The sequence below is a fragment of the Macaca thibetana genome, chromosome 1, assembly GCF_024542745.1.
Source record: "Macaca thibetana thibetana isolate TM-01 chromosome 1, ASM2454274v1, whole genome shotgun sequence".
NCBI lineage: Eukaryota > Metazoa > Chordata > Mammalia > Primates > Cercopithecidae > Macaca > Macaca thibetana.
The window spans coordinates 113,193,839-113,208,612 of NC_065578.1; the positions used below are offsets into that span (position 1 = coordinate 113,193,839).

A 14,774-nucleotide genomic window follows, 5' to 3' on the forward strand; every position below is an offset into this window, starting at 1 on the left:
GGACTACAGGCATGTACCACCACGTCTGGCTAATTTTTTATATTTAGTAGAGACGGGTTTCACCATGTTGCCCAGGCTGGTCTCAAACTCCTGGACTCGAGCCATCTGCTCGCCTCAAAGTGCTGGGATTACAGGCACGAGCCACCTCACCTGGCCAAGATCCACAAAAAAAGTTTTGATTTGTTAGAATGTTGGTACTATGGTGAATTTACTTTCTTTTAACTTTCAATAACATTGTTTTATAAGAATAACAATAATAAGGAATGTTTGAAAGTACCTTTAGAAATTTCAACAGTATAGTTGCATCCTGCTGTTTCTGCTGTGTAGAAGCTACACTAACTATGCACTATGCACTTACCCTAAAACTAGGTCCTTTGAGAGACTCAGTGTCATTGAATGAAGTAGAACACTATTGGATAAGGATTAATTTCACAGCTCTGTAATAAGACAGATCTGAGTCAAATTTCATCCCTATGGCTGAACAGCTGAGTGAGCTTAGGCCAATTATTTAACTTCTCAGCGCTTCAGTTTCCTCATTTGTAAGTCAGAAATCACAGTTGTAGCTATTTCACAGGGTTTTCTTAAGGAATAGTAAATAAGAAAATGAATGTTGATGTTTCCTTGACTACCCCACCCAGATTGTCACAATTATATTAAATATTTAATATACTAATTAGCTTGTTTAATGTCTGCCTCTCTAAGACATATCTATTGTCTTACAAAATAAGCTCCACTAAAGCATGGAGTATTGCATTGCATTCCTAGCATCTAGGGCATTACTTTGCACACAATAAGCACTCAATGAATGTTTATATGAATGTATAAAAACCTTAGATGGGTGGTCAGTGGTAGCTTCAACTACAGAAAAGTTACTGAATTTAGTCCTGGCACAGGGAAAAGACGTAAGCAGCATGGCATTGGCTTCAGCTGTCATAACAGGACTGCCACATCGAATTATGAATACAGTCCTCTCAGTATCTGTGAGGGACTGGTTCCAGGACTACCCCCTTCAAGATACCAAAATCTATGGATGCTCAAGTCCCTCATATAAAATGGCATAGTATTTACACATACTATACACGTCCTCTTGTATATTTTAAATCATCTCTAGATTACTTGTAATACCTAACACAATGTAAATGCTAGATAAATTGTTGTTATGCTTTACATTTTTTATTTTTTGTTGTTGTGTTATTTTTGGGTTTTTTTTCCAAATATTTTTGATCCATAGTTGGTTGACTCCAAGGATGTAGAACTTGGGGATACAGAGGGCCATCTGTATTGTTCTCTGTACAAAGATGTCTGGCCAAGAAGGAAGTGGAGACTGAAATCTGAACCATGGACCTGGGGAGAGGGTAAAGGGGTTAGGATGCACAGGGAATCTACCTGGAAATAGATATGCATTTTGATAATTCCCCTAAAGGTACCACCAGTTAAGTGAACAGTGGCCTTGTGTCACAGAATTGGTCCTCCAACCTCAGAAACATAAAATCCTGGGAGAATACATTAAGGGCTCAAGATGGGACATGGAACATGACCAGATGGAAAGCCCTCCGATTTAGTGGCAGTATTTTCCTTGTCCAAGCAAGCAATGTAGTCTCATTCACCACTCCTCTACTCCCCCAAAGCTCTCTCTCTGGTGTCTCATCTGAAACCTTTAGATGGAGCTGAGAGGAAGACTATTTTTCCACTGGAGGACATGAGTCAGTGAACAGTGAGGTTACACTTAATCACCACCCAAAAACAAGGTCCTAAAAATCAGGAGCTAGAAAAGCAAGGAAGTGATTAATATAAAAGTCAGCATAGTGATTATCCCTTGACCAGGGTAGGACAGGACAGGGTGGGATGGGGGCAGCGGACCTGATGGGGCAGGGGTCTTCGGGGGTCTGACAGTTTCTTGACTTGGGTGGTGGTTACACTGCTAATGGTTGCTTTACAATTATACTTAGATGTTTTATGTACTTTTCTAAATGTGTATTATATTGAACAATATTAAACTGCTTAAAAAAACTATAACAAGTTTTTAAGCAGGGAAAAAATGACCAGATTTGGCTGGGTGCAGTGGCTCACGCCTATAATACTAGTACTTTGGGAGGCTGAGGCGAGTGGATTACCTGATTGGCTAGACTAGCCTGGTCAACATGGTGAAACCTTGTCTCTACTAAGAATACAAAATTAGCCGGGCGTGGTGGCTCGTGCCTATAATCCCAGCTACTTGGGAGGCTGAGGCAGGAAAATCACTTGAACCAAGGAGGTGGAGGCTGCAGTGAGCCAAGATCGTGTCATTGCATTCCAGCCTGGGTGACAAGAGCAAAACTCCGTCTCCAAGAAAAAAAAAAAAGACCAAATTTGTATGATTAAAAGAGCACTTGGGTGTTGAACTGAAAATTGATTGAAGGTAGGGCAAGGCTAGATGCAGAGAAGCCAGTTAGGAAGTAGCTGCTATATTTTAGTGAGAAACTACAATGACTTTAGCTGAGAAAAGGTAAAATATTAGGGATATAGTCTACATTATTATTATTATTATTTTTTTTTTTTTTTGAGACAGAGGTTCGTTCTTGTTGTCCAGGCTGGCGTGCAACAGCTGTATCTCGGCTCACTGCAACCTCTGCCTCCCGAGTTTAAGCAATTCTCCTGCCTTTTGAGTAGCCTCTTGAGTAGCTAGGATTACAGGTGCCCACCACCACGCCCAGCTAATTTTTGTATTTTTAGTAGAGATGGGGTTTCATTATGTTGGCCAGGCTGGTCTCAAACTCCTGAGCTCAGGCAATCCGCCCACCTCGGCCTCCCAAAGTGCTGGGTTTACAGGCGTGAGCCACAGGACCTGACCAGTCTGCATTATTTTTAGAAACACAACTAAAATAAAACAGAGGCCCGGCACTGCCCATCAGCCCACTTTTTACATCTATGCCTTGGGTTACTTTGGCTTAGGAATTATAGTGCAGGGGCAGGGACATGTATACACATGTCCTACTTAACTCCTTTCAGGTAACTCTACCAGAGGGGCTCAGACTGCTCAGCCAGTGGCAGTGAGAGCACATTTTTCATAGTACCACAAGATTATCCACGTTGAGCTGACATCGGAGTTCCTGTCATAATATCTAATCACTCAATAATATCTAATTACTCGAGACATTCAGAGTGTTTTCACATCTACTATCTGGTACCAGAGTTTTAGCTCCAAGAGGCAAAGGTTTTGGTTCTTTTTGTTCACCGCTGTATTTTTAGTGCTTAGAACTGAACTTGGTACCTACTAAGTGCTCAATAAATAGTACTCAGTAAATGACCACATTTAATTATTGTTATTGATATTTAATCATCACAACAATCCTGTGAGGATAGGTAGGACATTAATTATTATCCCTATTTTATAAGTTAGAAAACAGAAAGATTTAAGAACATGTCAAATACTTGGTAATTTAGTGAAAAAAATCATGATTAAATTTCAGGTTTGTACTTCAGTTCTCCCTTTTCCCCCCATTTCTTCACAGCTGAAGAGCTAAGGTTTAAAATTCTTATATCTCTGAAACACCAGCTGTAAGTATTCTAAAATACATGATAGGTACTATTAGACACCCTATGTTATCTGATGTCTCAGCTTGTAGGGTGAATGAGGCCTACCCAGCTGCCATTGCATCAATAATCACAGTTCTCTCAAAGGAGATGCATTGTTCTTCTGGGTAATCTAATCCACCCAACCTGAACCTATCTTATACTCATGTTTCTCTCTGTGACCTACGCTTGTCTCTACTCTCCATCCTAGCCATTCTACTTCTCCAAGAAAAAGAAGTTAAGGAAGGCCTGTTATTGAAAAAACACATTATAATATATTTTTCATATGAAAAAGAAAAGAAAAATGATGGCCAGACATAGTGGTTCATGCCTGTAATCCCAGCATTTTGGGAGGCGAGATGGGAGGAGTGCTTGAAGCCAGGAGTTCGAGACGAGCCTGGGCAACAAAGCAAAGCGCGTCTCTCCAGAAAAAAAAATTTTTTTTAATTAGCCAGGCATGGCGATACACACCTGTGGCCCCAGCTACTCAGGAGGCTGAGGCAGAAGAATCACTTGAGGCCAGGAGTTCAAGGCTACAGTGAACTATGGTTGCACTGCTGCACTCCAGCCTGGGTGACAGGGTAAGATCCTGACTCTTAAAAAAAAAAAAAAAACTGTGGCAGTGGGTAGTTTTGGTGCTCTTCAAAAACCTTTGTCAGCCAAATGGAATCCCAAGGGGAGGCTAAAAATGTAATATTGTATGAAAAGTTAACATTGGTCTCTTTCTTCTTAATATTAATTAAAATTAGTAATATGAAGCATAAACCACAACTCAGATATCTGGATGATATCTGGGGAAATCTGGATGTTCAATTAATATTAGTGGTTTTATATCTGGAGTTGTATATGTCTTCTGTAGGATTCCTAACCAAACTCCAAAGAGCTAGCAAACAAAATATTAAAACCAGTAATTTTGAGAGAATACGTAAAATACATGCAAACCAGTCAGAGAAGTCAGACTTTAGTTTGCCTTTTTTTCTGTCTTCCCCTTCAAGGCCTGATATTTACTTTATCCCAAGGGCAATTTGGTCTCAGAAAATTGGACCCACATAGTCAGTTAAATAGTGTATGTAACTACCCTGAGAGGGTAACACACAGAACTCACCAGAAATTCATTGGTAAATTCCTCTTTGTTAATTTTCTTGCTTTGGGCCTCATCCAGGAACTTCTGCAGAATTTCTCTTTGGTCCATGCTGCAGAGCAAGAGAAATAGTCTATAAGCAGGTTGAGGGAGGGCATGTCAAATGTGTGTCATGGCCGAGACACCTCCAAAAAGCCACTGCTGCCGCCTGAGCAGAGCATGCTGAAGTCTGTGGTTTACTGACTTCATCACAAGCCCTAGAGGAAATTAGTACGTAACCACCTTCTGTGGTCACATAACACAGCCATCATCTTGCTCCAGGGCCCTAGCGCCTTCCTTCTCAGCAAAGGAACCTGGTTACAATTCAAATTTTTAACAAACAAGAGGCTAACCGGAACATAAATTGTGGTCTGCTTAACTCTGAGATTATTCCATTCCATCACTCATACGCAAAACCCACCTTTCTTCTTGCCTCCCAGAGAAAGAGCAGAATTACAGGTCTCCTGCATGAGTTCTGTCTCTCCCCATTTCCCCAGTGAGCACAAGGGCCCAGTTGACACCTTCTGTTTCCTTATGTCCCAGGTGAACTCTGCAAAGTTCAGTTAGGCCCAGGAAAGAAGACAGACACCATTTAGAGTTACATGTCTTCTACCCCGACTGTTCATCAAAAGGTTTCTTGTCAGTGTGATCAACGAGAAACTTCTGTTCATCACAGAAGGTGTTTTTATTCATAACTTTTAAGTCTGCTATATATACCTCAAACTCTCTTTTGAATGAAGCAAAGTCAGATGCTTCTGACAGTCTGTGTCTCCCCCAGGACTGGGGAAGTGCTGACCTCCATTAGGGGAAGTGTTCATTTCAGCACCTCTTCAACCCTCCCAGTAGCCTTTGAAGCTTCACTTGGGTTCTGGATATAAAGACTAAGAGTGTTGGTCTATACAGGATCCAGAGCAAGTGACCCCCACAAGGAGCACCTGACCAGGCAGTTAGCACAATATCCTGCATATGTAATGCTGGTAAACTGTGATGGAAAGAAAAGAAAGTAAAATCAACCACCTTGCTGACAACATTGTAACTTTTAGGGCAGAAAGCCTGAAGAACTGTTTCTAAAGAACACATTTCTACTCTGCAACCAATGTCTTAGGAAATAAATTTGTTTCAGGAAGTTATGCTGTGCCTGTGGCATTTTGGCCCTGAAAGGCAGGCTCTTCTAGAAAAAGCTTCCACATCTCAGCTTGCATAACCTCTCAATGGGTACAAGTCTACCCAAGTGCCTAATTCAGTGTGAGAACATCCCAAAATCAGCATATCATCTTTGTTGAAGGCAGAAGTTCAACAAATGTTAACAAAATTAGTCTTGATCCCAGGAAAACTGGGAAATGTGTTGTTAGGGCTTCCTCTATTTAAGATATTAGCAATCCTTTCTGTTTTGCAACATTATTCAAACTTCTTTCAGGATATCATGATTCTGAACACTGTTTATTCTGAATATTAAAGATACTGCATGCTCTTTACTAAGTACTGCAAAAAGAAAAGTAAGATCATTGAGATATCTTGGTTATAGGTGACTTAAAGACAATATTTCAAATAAAGAAACTCAATCCCAGTACACATAAATTAAACCCTCATTCTTCAGCAATATTTGTTGAGAATGGTATGTTTCTCAAATTATTCCCACCTAGAATTAAAAGAGAATTTCTTGCTGCTCTAAGTAATGTGATGTTTACTTTGGCTATTTTAAAACATAAAATATGGGAAATCTTTGATTTATAAGAATACAAAACTTCAAGTTTATAATAACTAAAACCATGTAAAAGTATGTACATAGTTAAAGACTAAAAGGTGCAAAAGAGAATCAATTGTATAAGTGTGATGGGATAAAGTTTGCTTTCTAAAATTATTATACTGTTTTTAAAATTAGAAATAAACATTTAAAAAATCCATTAAGTTGTTCAACAAATTTATTGAGTACCTACTAAATTCTAAACATTATCTTAGGAGATGGGCATACAACACTGAGAAAGCCAGAATATGGTTAAAAAAAAAAAAAATCCATAGCCAGTTAGTAAAGCACCTCAGAACTAAAGATACAGACATGATTACTGATAAAAATTAAAACATTCCTTAGGTAACTTTGGAAAAGAACATAAAAATAAAAATATTCCAAATAACTTGCTTAATTGCAGAGTAGCAAAGCATAATCGTAAAAGGAAAATGATTTTCTATGTTTGGACAAATAAGATAATACAGTTTTATAATTTCTCTGTACCCTTAGAATGTCCTCAATTACACCAAAACTAAAACTTTATTTTTATTAATTGATTAGGCAAACCTGCCTAATAAAATTTAAATCTATTTTTCTCAAGCCTATATTTCAGAACAATCTCTTACTAACTTTCTTGTTTCTTCTTAAGGAGGGAGAAGATAGAAATAAATAGGAGATAACAAAAAAATTTTTGCTTAGATGCCTCCATAGTCCTTTTCTTCAAAATCTAAGAATCTGTAAATAGTGTGTTGGCAGAACTTCACACTTTTTAAAAAAGCAAGCAGCAATTTTTAAGATTCTATTCAACTGTAAACCCAAAAGGTATAGAGACATTGTGAAATAACCAAACCCCCAAAACCCACTTAGCTACAAGGCCATTTCCTGAGCAGACCACTCAAGCAAGCAAAAAACAAACTGAAGAAGAAAACACAAAACTTTAATTTTTTTTGTTTTGGTTTTTTTGTTTGTTTGTTTTGTTTTGTTTTGTTTTGATTTGAGACAGGGTCTTGCTATGTTACCCAGGCTAGTCTGGAACTCCTGGGCTCAAGTGATCCTCCCACTTCGGCCTTCCAAGTAGCTGGAGCTATTATTATTATTATTTTTTAAATAAGCTACTACTTAATTTATCACACTTCCTTCTACAGATACCGAAGGGCAATAAGAGCATAATACTTTTTGATGAAGATTGTGTTGACTCATTTGTATCTTGTGGGAAGATAAAGAGCTGGGGAGGGGAAACAAGACTTGCAGTAAAGGTTGGCAAATACCTAAAAGAGTTTCAGAATTTATGATGAGTCATTTAAACCAGTCTGGCATAAAACCTAAGTGAATACAACAATTCCATGCAATAAAAAAAGACTTACCAACATTTTGCCAGAACCATCAAGTAAATTGTGGGAAGTAAATTGTGGATGAGCACCTGAAGAGGAGTGACAAGGCCACATCTCACTGCTGCCTCATGTGGCTGTAGTGTTTGGTCAGAAGGAAGAACACAATAGAGAAGAGTGCTGGTCACCATGTCAGCTGTTCCAACAAGAGGGGCGTATGCTAGTTTAAGGGGAAATATCAGTATCATGGAGGTCAGGAATTAGATTACAATACAGGTTAATTGAAGAGAATTTCAGGAAAGACTACAAGGATAAGATAAACTATTCAATAGGAAAAACATTCAGGATTCTCAGAACATCCTTCTCTCTTTTGGATGAGGAAGAGACATGTTTTACCCTGGAGAAGATACTTACCCAACCTTAGCTTTAGTTTCACTACCCTTGCCTTTCCCTACATCCCAGGGTCACTGATTTGATGTGGGATATATACACTGTCTGTGAAACATTCAGTCTTTTGTAAGCATTCTCTTGATCACCAAGACCTATTGGAAATTTTTCCTTAATGTCTTTTTGATTCAACCTGTCTTTTCCATTCCCACTTAGTCCCATTCCCACTTTCACACCTGGATTCCTATAGCAATAAACTTATATTATCTTCCTATCTATATGCTTCCATTCTAGTATCTCCTGTTAACCAAGGCTGGATGAAAGTTCTTAAAACTGCACTTTAATGATAAAGAATCAGAATAGTTATTGATGGTCTATGGGAACAAGTCTAGATTCCTTAGCTTGTCACCAAGCCCCTCCCTGTCAACTATCCCCAGCCAACCTATCCAAGCACATCACCTACAGACCTTGTTCATTCTACTTCTTTTTCTACTTCTCACTTGTACCCCTAAGTTTCACCACGATGAAAATAAAGCCATAAAGCTCAATTACTTTTTCTTCAAAAATCTTGCCCTTAACTGTTTCACCATGATCTTCCCTTAGTCTGAATCTCTTCAATATAAATCTGTATATACAGCTATAGACATTTTCTTCATTTATTCAATTTCCTTGTCTCCTATAAGTTTAAGAGTTTATTCAAAAGATGCCCCGTTTTTCAGATTTATCAAAGGCAATGATAGTGTCTTCTATGCATTTGTGTAACCCACAGTGCTTAACATGGTCTTGAGAATACATACCTAAAATAAGTCTGTTGTGATAATGTAAGCTAATGTGGTTACACTTTGGTGAGGGATCTACTCTCACTTGGTTACTCATTATATCAATTACTCCAAGTCTCTTGCCTGGCACAGTCTGTGCTTCTTGTCTCTAGCTAGGCACTTTCATTATGCCAGGAGCAGATGGGCCTTCCTACATGGAGGCACAGGAACCTGGCAAAGGGTACTTTCCTGAATGCTGCTGTCCAAGCAGCAAGGCTATTATTATGAAAGGAATGGTGTCAATACTGAGCTTCAGAGTCCATCTCTGAAGAACTGCAATAGCCAGAAATAAATGACCTCCTTTATCTCTAGAATAGGCTTGTTTCTCCTTTTATAAATGAACACGGAAGAGGCTTATAAAATGCCTTTAATTAAGCTTGTTTCATTTTGTCATGTTTTCACGTCATCCATGGTAGGAAAAGTTCCCCTACCCATCTTCTAATCTACTGCTTGTCACTACAGCATTCTGAGACCTCACTAAGTCCTTCAGTTCACCTGCTGCAGACTTCATAGTCAACCTCCCACATACTACACAGGGAAGCATACTCTGTCTTTGGTTTCAGAATCCTCAAGAGACAAAGGGCAACCAATAAATTGCAATTGAAGCATTTTTTTATTTTTTTATTTTTGGGAGGCAGAGTTTTGCTGTTGTCCCAGGCTGGTGTGCAATGGTGCTATCTTGGCTCACTGCAACCTCCGCCTCCTGGGTTCAAGCAATTCTCCTGCCTCAGCCTGAGTAGTTGGGATGACAGGCGTGAGCCACCACACCCAGCTAATTTTTATATTATTAGTAGAGATGGGGCTTCACCATGTTGACCAAGCTGGCCCTGAACTCCTGACCTCAGGTGATGCACCCGCCTCAGCCTCCCAAAAGTACTGGGATTACAGGCATGAGCCACCAACTCCAGCCTGAAGCTTTTTTTTTTTTTTTTTTTTTTTTTTGAGACAGCGTCTTGCTGTGTCGCCCAGGCTGGAGTACAGTGGCACCATCTCGGCTCACTGTAGCTCCGCCTCCCGGGTTCAAGCGATTCTCCTGCCTCTGCCTCCCGAGTAGCTGGGACTACAGGCGCCCGCCACCACGCCCGGCTAATTTTTTGTATTTTTTAGTAGAGACAGGGTTTCACAGTGTTAGCCAGGATGGTCTCGATCTCCTGACCTTGTGATCCACCTGCCTCGGCCTCCAAAAGTGCTGGGATTACAGGCGTGAGCCACCGCGCCTGGCCAAGAGCATCAGGACTCTTAAAGCTTAGCATCCTGTTCAAATATAATCAAACTTGAAGTCTCATCTGAGTCAATCATTTATTCATTCATTTAATGAATATTTTTAATATCGATGTACATGACAGAGAATGAAGAGGAGGGGTGTTACAGAAGTATACAACAAATTGTATCCTTCAGCGATCCTTTATCCTAGTGGGGAAGATGACTATACAGATAATTACAATTTAAGGCCATTTTTTGGATAAGAAACATAAAAGTGGTACAAACAAAAGTTCGAGGAGGCAGAGGCCACTTCTTGTTCTAGTTATACAGATAGCCTTCATGGAGAAAGTGACAATTGGGTTGGGTCTTGACGATGTCTACAGGTAGAGCCTCAGAAAAAGCAATATGAAACACAGAGAACAGTAGGAGGATGGCTTTAGTGACTGGCTCGGTTTTACTAGAGCATTGGGATTGTAGAGGAGAATCATGATTGATTAAGGCTATATAGGGCAGTTAGGGCCAGATCCTAGGGGAATTTGAATATCAGACTGAAAGTCAGGCTTTATTTGATGAACAGTAGGGAGCCGCTGAAGATTTTCTTTTTTAAACAACCTTATTGAGGTAGTGCTAATGTACAATAAACTACACATTTCAATCAGAGTATACAGTTTGATAAGTTGGTATGAAATCACCCATAAAATCACAATCAAGATAATGAACATATCTAATCACCCTCAAAAGTTCTACTGAAGGACTTTAAGAGAATGGCATTCAAAGCAATGCTTTTGGAAAGTTATTTCTTGATTTAACAAATAAATGCCCCCTTCTGATAAAATGTTTAAGTCCTATAATCTTCATTGGTATGTTAAATTTAAAAATGAATGATACCATATACAAAAATGAATCAAAACAATAGACAAAGGAATCACAGCTTTGATCAATCTGATGTCAGTATATAGGATAGACTGGAATGGAGCAGGAACAGAACAATTTATTGAAAGCCTAAGTAGGAGGCTTTATTAATAGTCCAGGCAGTTGCTAATAAATCTGGTAGAAGAACCAGGACAAAAAGGAAGTAACAAATAAGAAAAACTGTTGGGTGAGTTGGACTGGAGAGAGAGAGACAAGGTAAAAATGACTGAGGTTTTGAGCTAGTTGTATGGCAAACGGAGAGTATGGGGATAAGAAAGGTACACATAAATAATAAGCGTCTGTGGGTATGGAATTGAGAAGGGAAATAAATCATATTTAGGAATTACTCACAGTGATGTGAAAGGTAAAGCCATTAAGAGTGGTTTGCCTCTGTGAGAGCCAGGGTTAATGGAGAGAGAAAAAAGTCAAGCTAATACCTTATGAACTCCATAACATAGAATTCCAAATTGCTAATGGCACAGTGTTTAAAATATTCCAGGCACTGGCCCTTTACAAAGTGTATTGTTTTATTTATCTCTCACAAAAATCTTATTAATAAGTTACCAAATCATCTCTATTTTACAAATGTAGAAACTAAGGTACAGAAGAATTATGTCTCTTACCCAATGTCACATAATTAGCCTATAGTGAAACTAAAGTGTTAAAATCAGGCAATCTGAATCCATTTTTATTTTTTTATTTTTTATTTTATTTTATTTTTTTTTTTTTGAGACGGAGTCTCGCTCTGTCGCCCGGGCTGGAGTGCAGTGGCCGGATCTCAGCTCACTGCAAGCTCCGCCTCCCGGGTTTACGCCATTCTCCTGCCTCAGCCTCCCGAATAGCTGGGACTACAGGCGCCCGCCACCTCGCCCGGCTAGTTTTTTGTATTTTTTTTAGTAGAGACGGGGTTTCACCGTGTTAGCCAGGATGGTCTCGATCTCCTGACCTCGTGATCCGCCCACCTCGGCCTCCCAGAGTGCTGGGATTACAGGCTTGAGCCACCGCGCCCAGCCTGAATCCATTTTTAATTCCTGGGTTACAAATGTCTTCTTCCTGCAGCCCAATCACTTAAACTCTCCTAAGATAGAGTCTCCTAAAATACACAACACCTAGGCCAGAGCTGCTTAATGCATTTGCCTAGTATAATCCCCGTGGGCACCATATCTTCAAATCTCAAGATAATGCAGTATACTTGGAACTGTTTTATGAGCAACACAGGATAAAACTGGGAGCTGGAATTATTCAATTTAGATTGAATTTGCTAAAACTTAGTTCAAATGCATAGACAGAAGTTTATTTCATAAAACAGAATAGCAACAGTCAAAGTATTTTGATTTTGCCTATGAAGTCAAATACCACAAAACTCATCATCTTGAGTTTATAGTAACATAAGGGACAAAGGAGTACAAGTTTCTTAATGGTTAGCCAAAAATATAATTTCTACTAAAGAGAAACAGGACACATCATTTACAGATTACTAACCTGTTGTGATTTAACTAGGAATAAAGGAAAAAGCATAACTTTATTTATTTTCTTTCTTTTTTTTTTTGAGACAGTTTTGCTTTTGTCGCCCAGGCTGGAGTGCAGTGGCACCATCTCAGCTCACTGCAACCTCCGCCTCCCAGGTTCAAGTGATTCTCCTGCCTCAGCCTCCTGAGTAGCTGGGATTACAGGCACATGCCACCCAGCCTGGCTAATTTTTTGTGTTTTTAGTAGAGACAGGGTTTCACCATGTTGGCCAGGCTGGTCTCAAACTCCTAACCTCAGGTAATCCACCCGCCTTGACCTCACAAAGTGCTGGGATTACAGGCATGAGCCACCGCGCCAGGCCAAAGCATAACTTTAAAAAGCAAAAATATATTAACAGCACTACATATTTACTTCTCTGAATTTAGAGGGGATAGATGGATGGCTGGCTGATAGAGGGGAAGTGGTTAGCTTTATTAAACTTTAGCCAAAGTCATTAATGCTGCTTTTCGTGAATCACAGTAGCAATGCCTTTCTTCTTGACATTCAGGAAAGTAGTCTGGTTTTCGAAGTCTCTACCTGATGACTGCCTACTAATCTGTTAGATCATTAAGGACTATTTTGAGATATAAGATCATACAAATCATAAGTTTTGCTTCTAGTCACTCTCACTTGTAGGGCCAGAGAAATGGACTACTCAGGAGCTACAGAGCTCTCTGATTGGCTGAAGACCTAGAGAAACTGTGGATTATGCAAGAACTAACAAACATATGGAGACTAAGTTCCCAAAAAAGAGTTAAATATCTTTGAGTTTAAACCCTGTATCCACAGCTGTGTTTGCTGGAATTGTCAGGACTGTAATAGAGTTTCAACTACCAAGGAGAAATGTTGATTTAGAGAAGGGGTCAGCCAACTTTTTCTGTAAAGAGCCAGCTAGTAAATATTTTGGACTTAACCAGTCATATGGTCTTCCATAATCATTCAACTCTGCCATTGTAGCGCAAAAGTGGCCATGAACAATATGTAAACAAGTGAATGTTACTCTATTCCAATAAAACTTTATTTACAAAATAAGACAGCAAGCCAGATTTGACGTGTGGGTTGTAATTTGTCAATCCATTCTCTAAAGTGATGGCTGTCACACTCTATATGTACATCAGAATCACCTATGGAACTAGTTTAAAAGGTAGGTTCCTAGGCTCCAGCCTACCCTTACAGAATCAGAATCTCTAGGAATGCGAATCAGCAATTTAATAAGGTCCACAAGTGGTGTGTGAACCACACTTTTAAAGCTCTGTGCTACGCAGCTAGCTTTATGTCAGCTGGGGTGGCCTTGCTGTCCTAGATGTGGGCCAGCACTTCCTGCATCCTGTGGCAGTAACAATGCAGTAACTTTTATTTTCTTTGACCTTCCTAGTAGAAACAACTATTTTTTTTGTTTGTTTGTTTTTTGGGTTGTTTTTGTTTTTTGTTTTTGTTTTTTTTTTTTGCTTACAACCTCTAAAATGCATAAAATAGTCCTCCTCAGGTGAAATTAACATGAAGTTTAGGGATGATTTTTGAATGAAAATACTCAACTTAAAATAACAAGATTTTAGGCCTGGCACGGTGGCTCACGCCTGTAATCCCAGCACATTGGGAGGCCGAGGCGGGCGAATCACGAGGTCAGGAGATCCAGACCATCCTGGCTAACATGGTGAAGCCCTGTTTCTACTAAAAATACAAAACATTAGCTAGGCATGGTGGCGGGCACCTGTAGTCCCAGCTACTCGGGAGGCTGAGGCAGAAGAATGGCGTGAACTGGGGAGGCAGAGCTTGCAGTGAGCTGAGATCGAGCCACTGCACTCCAGTCTGGGTGACAGAGCAAGACTCCGTCTAAAAAAAAAAACAAGATTTTTCAACCAAAAAGCTTCCTGAAATCCTTTAAATTGCAAAATTAGTAGACAAGATGCTTACCAAAGGACAGGGCTAAATCTGAAGGAATAGTTTCCATTATTCTCCCTTCTCTCAAAATACCTCCAGCAAAGGCCTGCCCTGTTGTTTATAATTCCACTACTAACAAGTCATTACTTTGTGTCTAGAGGTCTTTGCTTCAACAGAACCTCATTAAAGCTCATGTGAAAACAGAAAGTAGAAAATCTCTGTGGTTTGCGTTAAGTTGACAAAAAAACAAAACAAAACAAAACAAAAACCAACTCTGTAGGCCTCTGGCAGCTGCTCCCAACTTTAACAATCAGTAAAAAATAACTTATTCAGCTAAG

General features: G+C 39.5%; 1 protein-coding gene across 9 annotated transcripts in view; it reads right to left on the bottom strand.

Moving 5' to 3' along the window:
* Nucleotides 1-4,946, bottom strand: part of PTPN22 (protein tyrosine phosphatase non-receptor type 22) — a 64,030-nt gene extending 59,084 nt beyond the window's left edge. For all 9 annotated transcript variants that reach the window (XM_050747728.1, XM_050747769.1, XM_050747738.1 and 6 more), the window contains exon 1: nucleotides 4,658-4,946. In XM_050747728.1, coding sequence (XP_050603685.1) covers nucleotides 4,658-4,744 — 87 coding nt within the window. In that variant the 5' untranslated portion in view covers nucleotides 4,745-4,946. The remainder of the gene's footprint in view (nucleotides 1-4,657) is intronic.
* Between the last annotated feature and the right edge of the window lie 9,828 nt (nucleotides 4,947-14,774).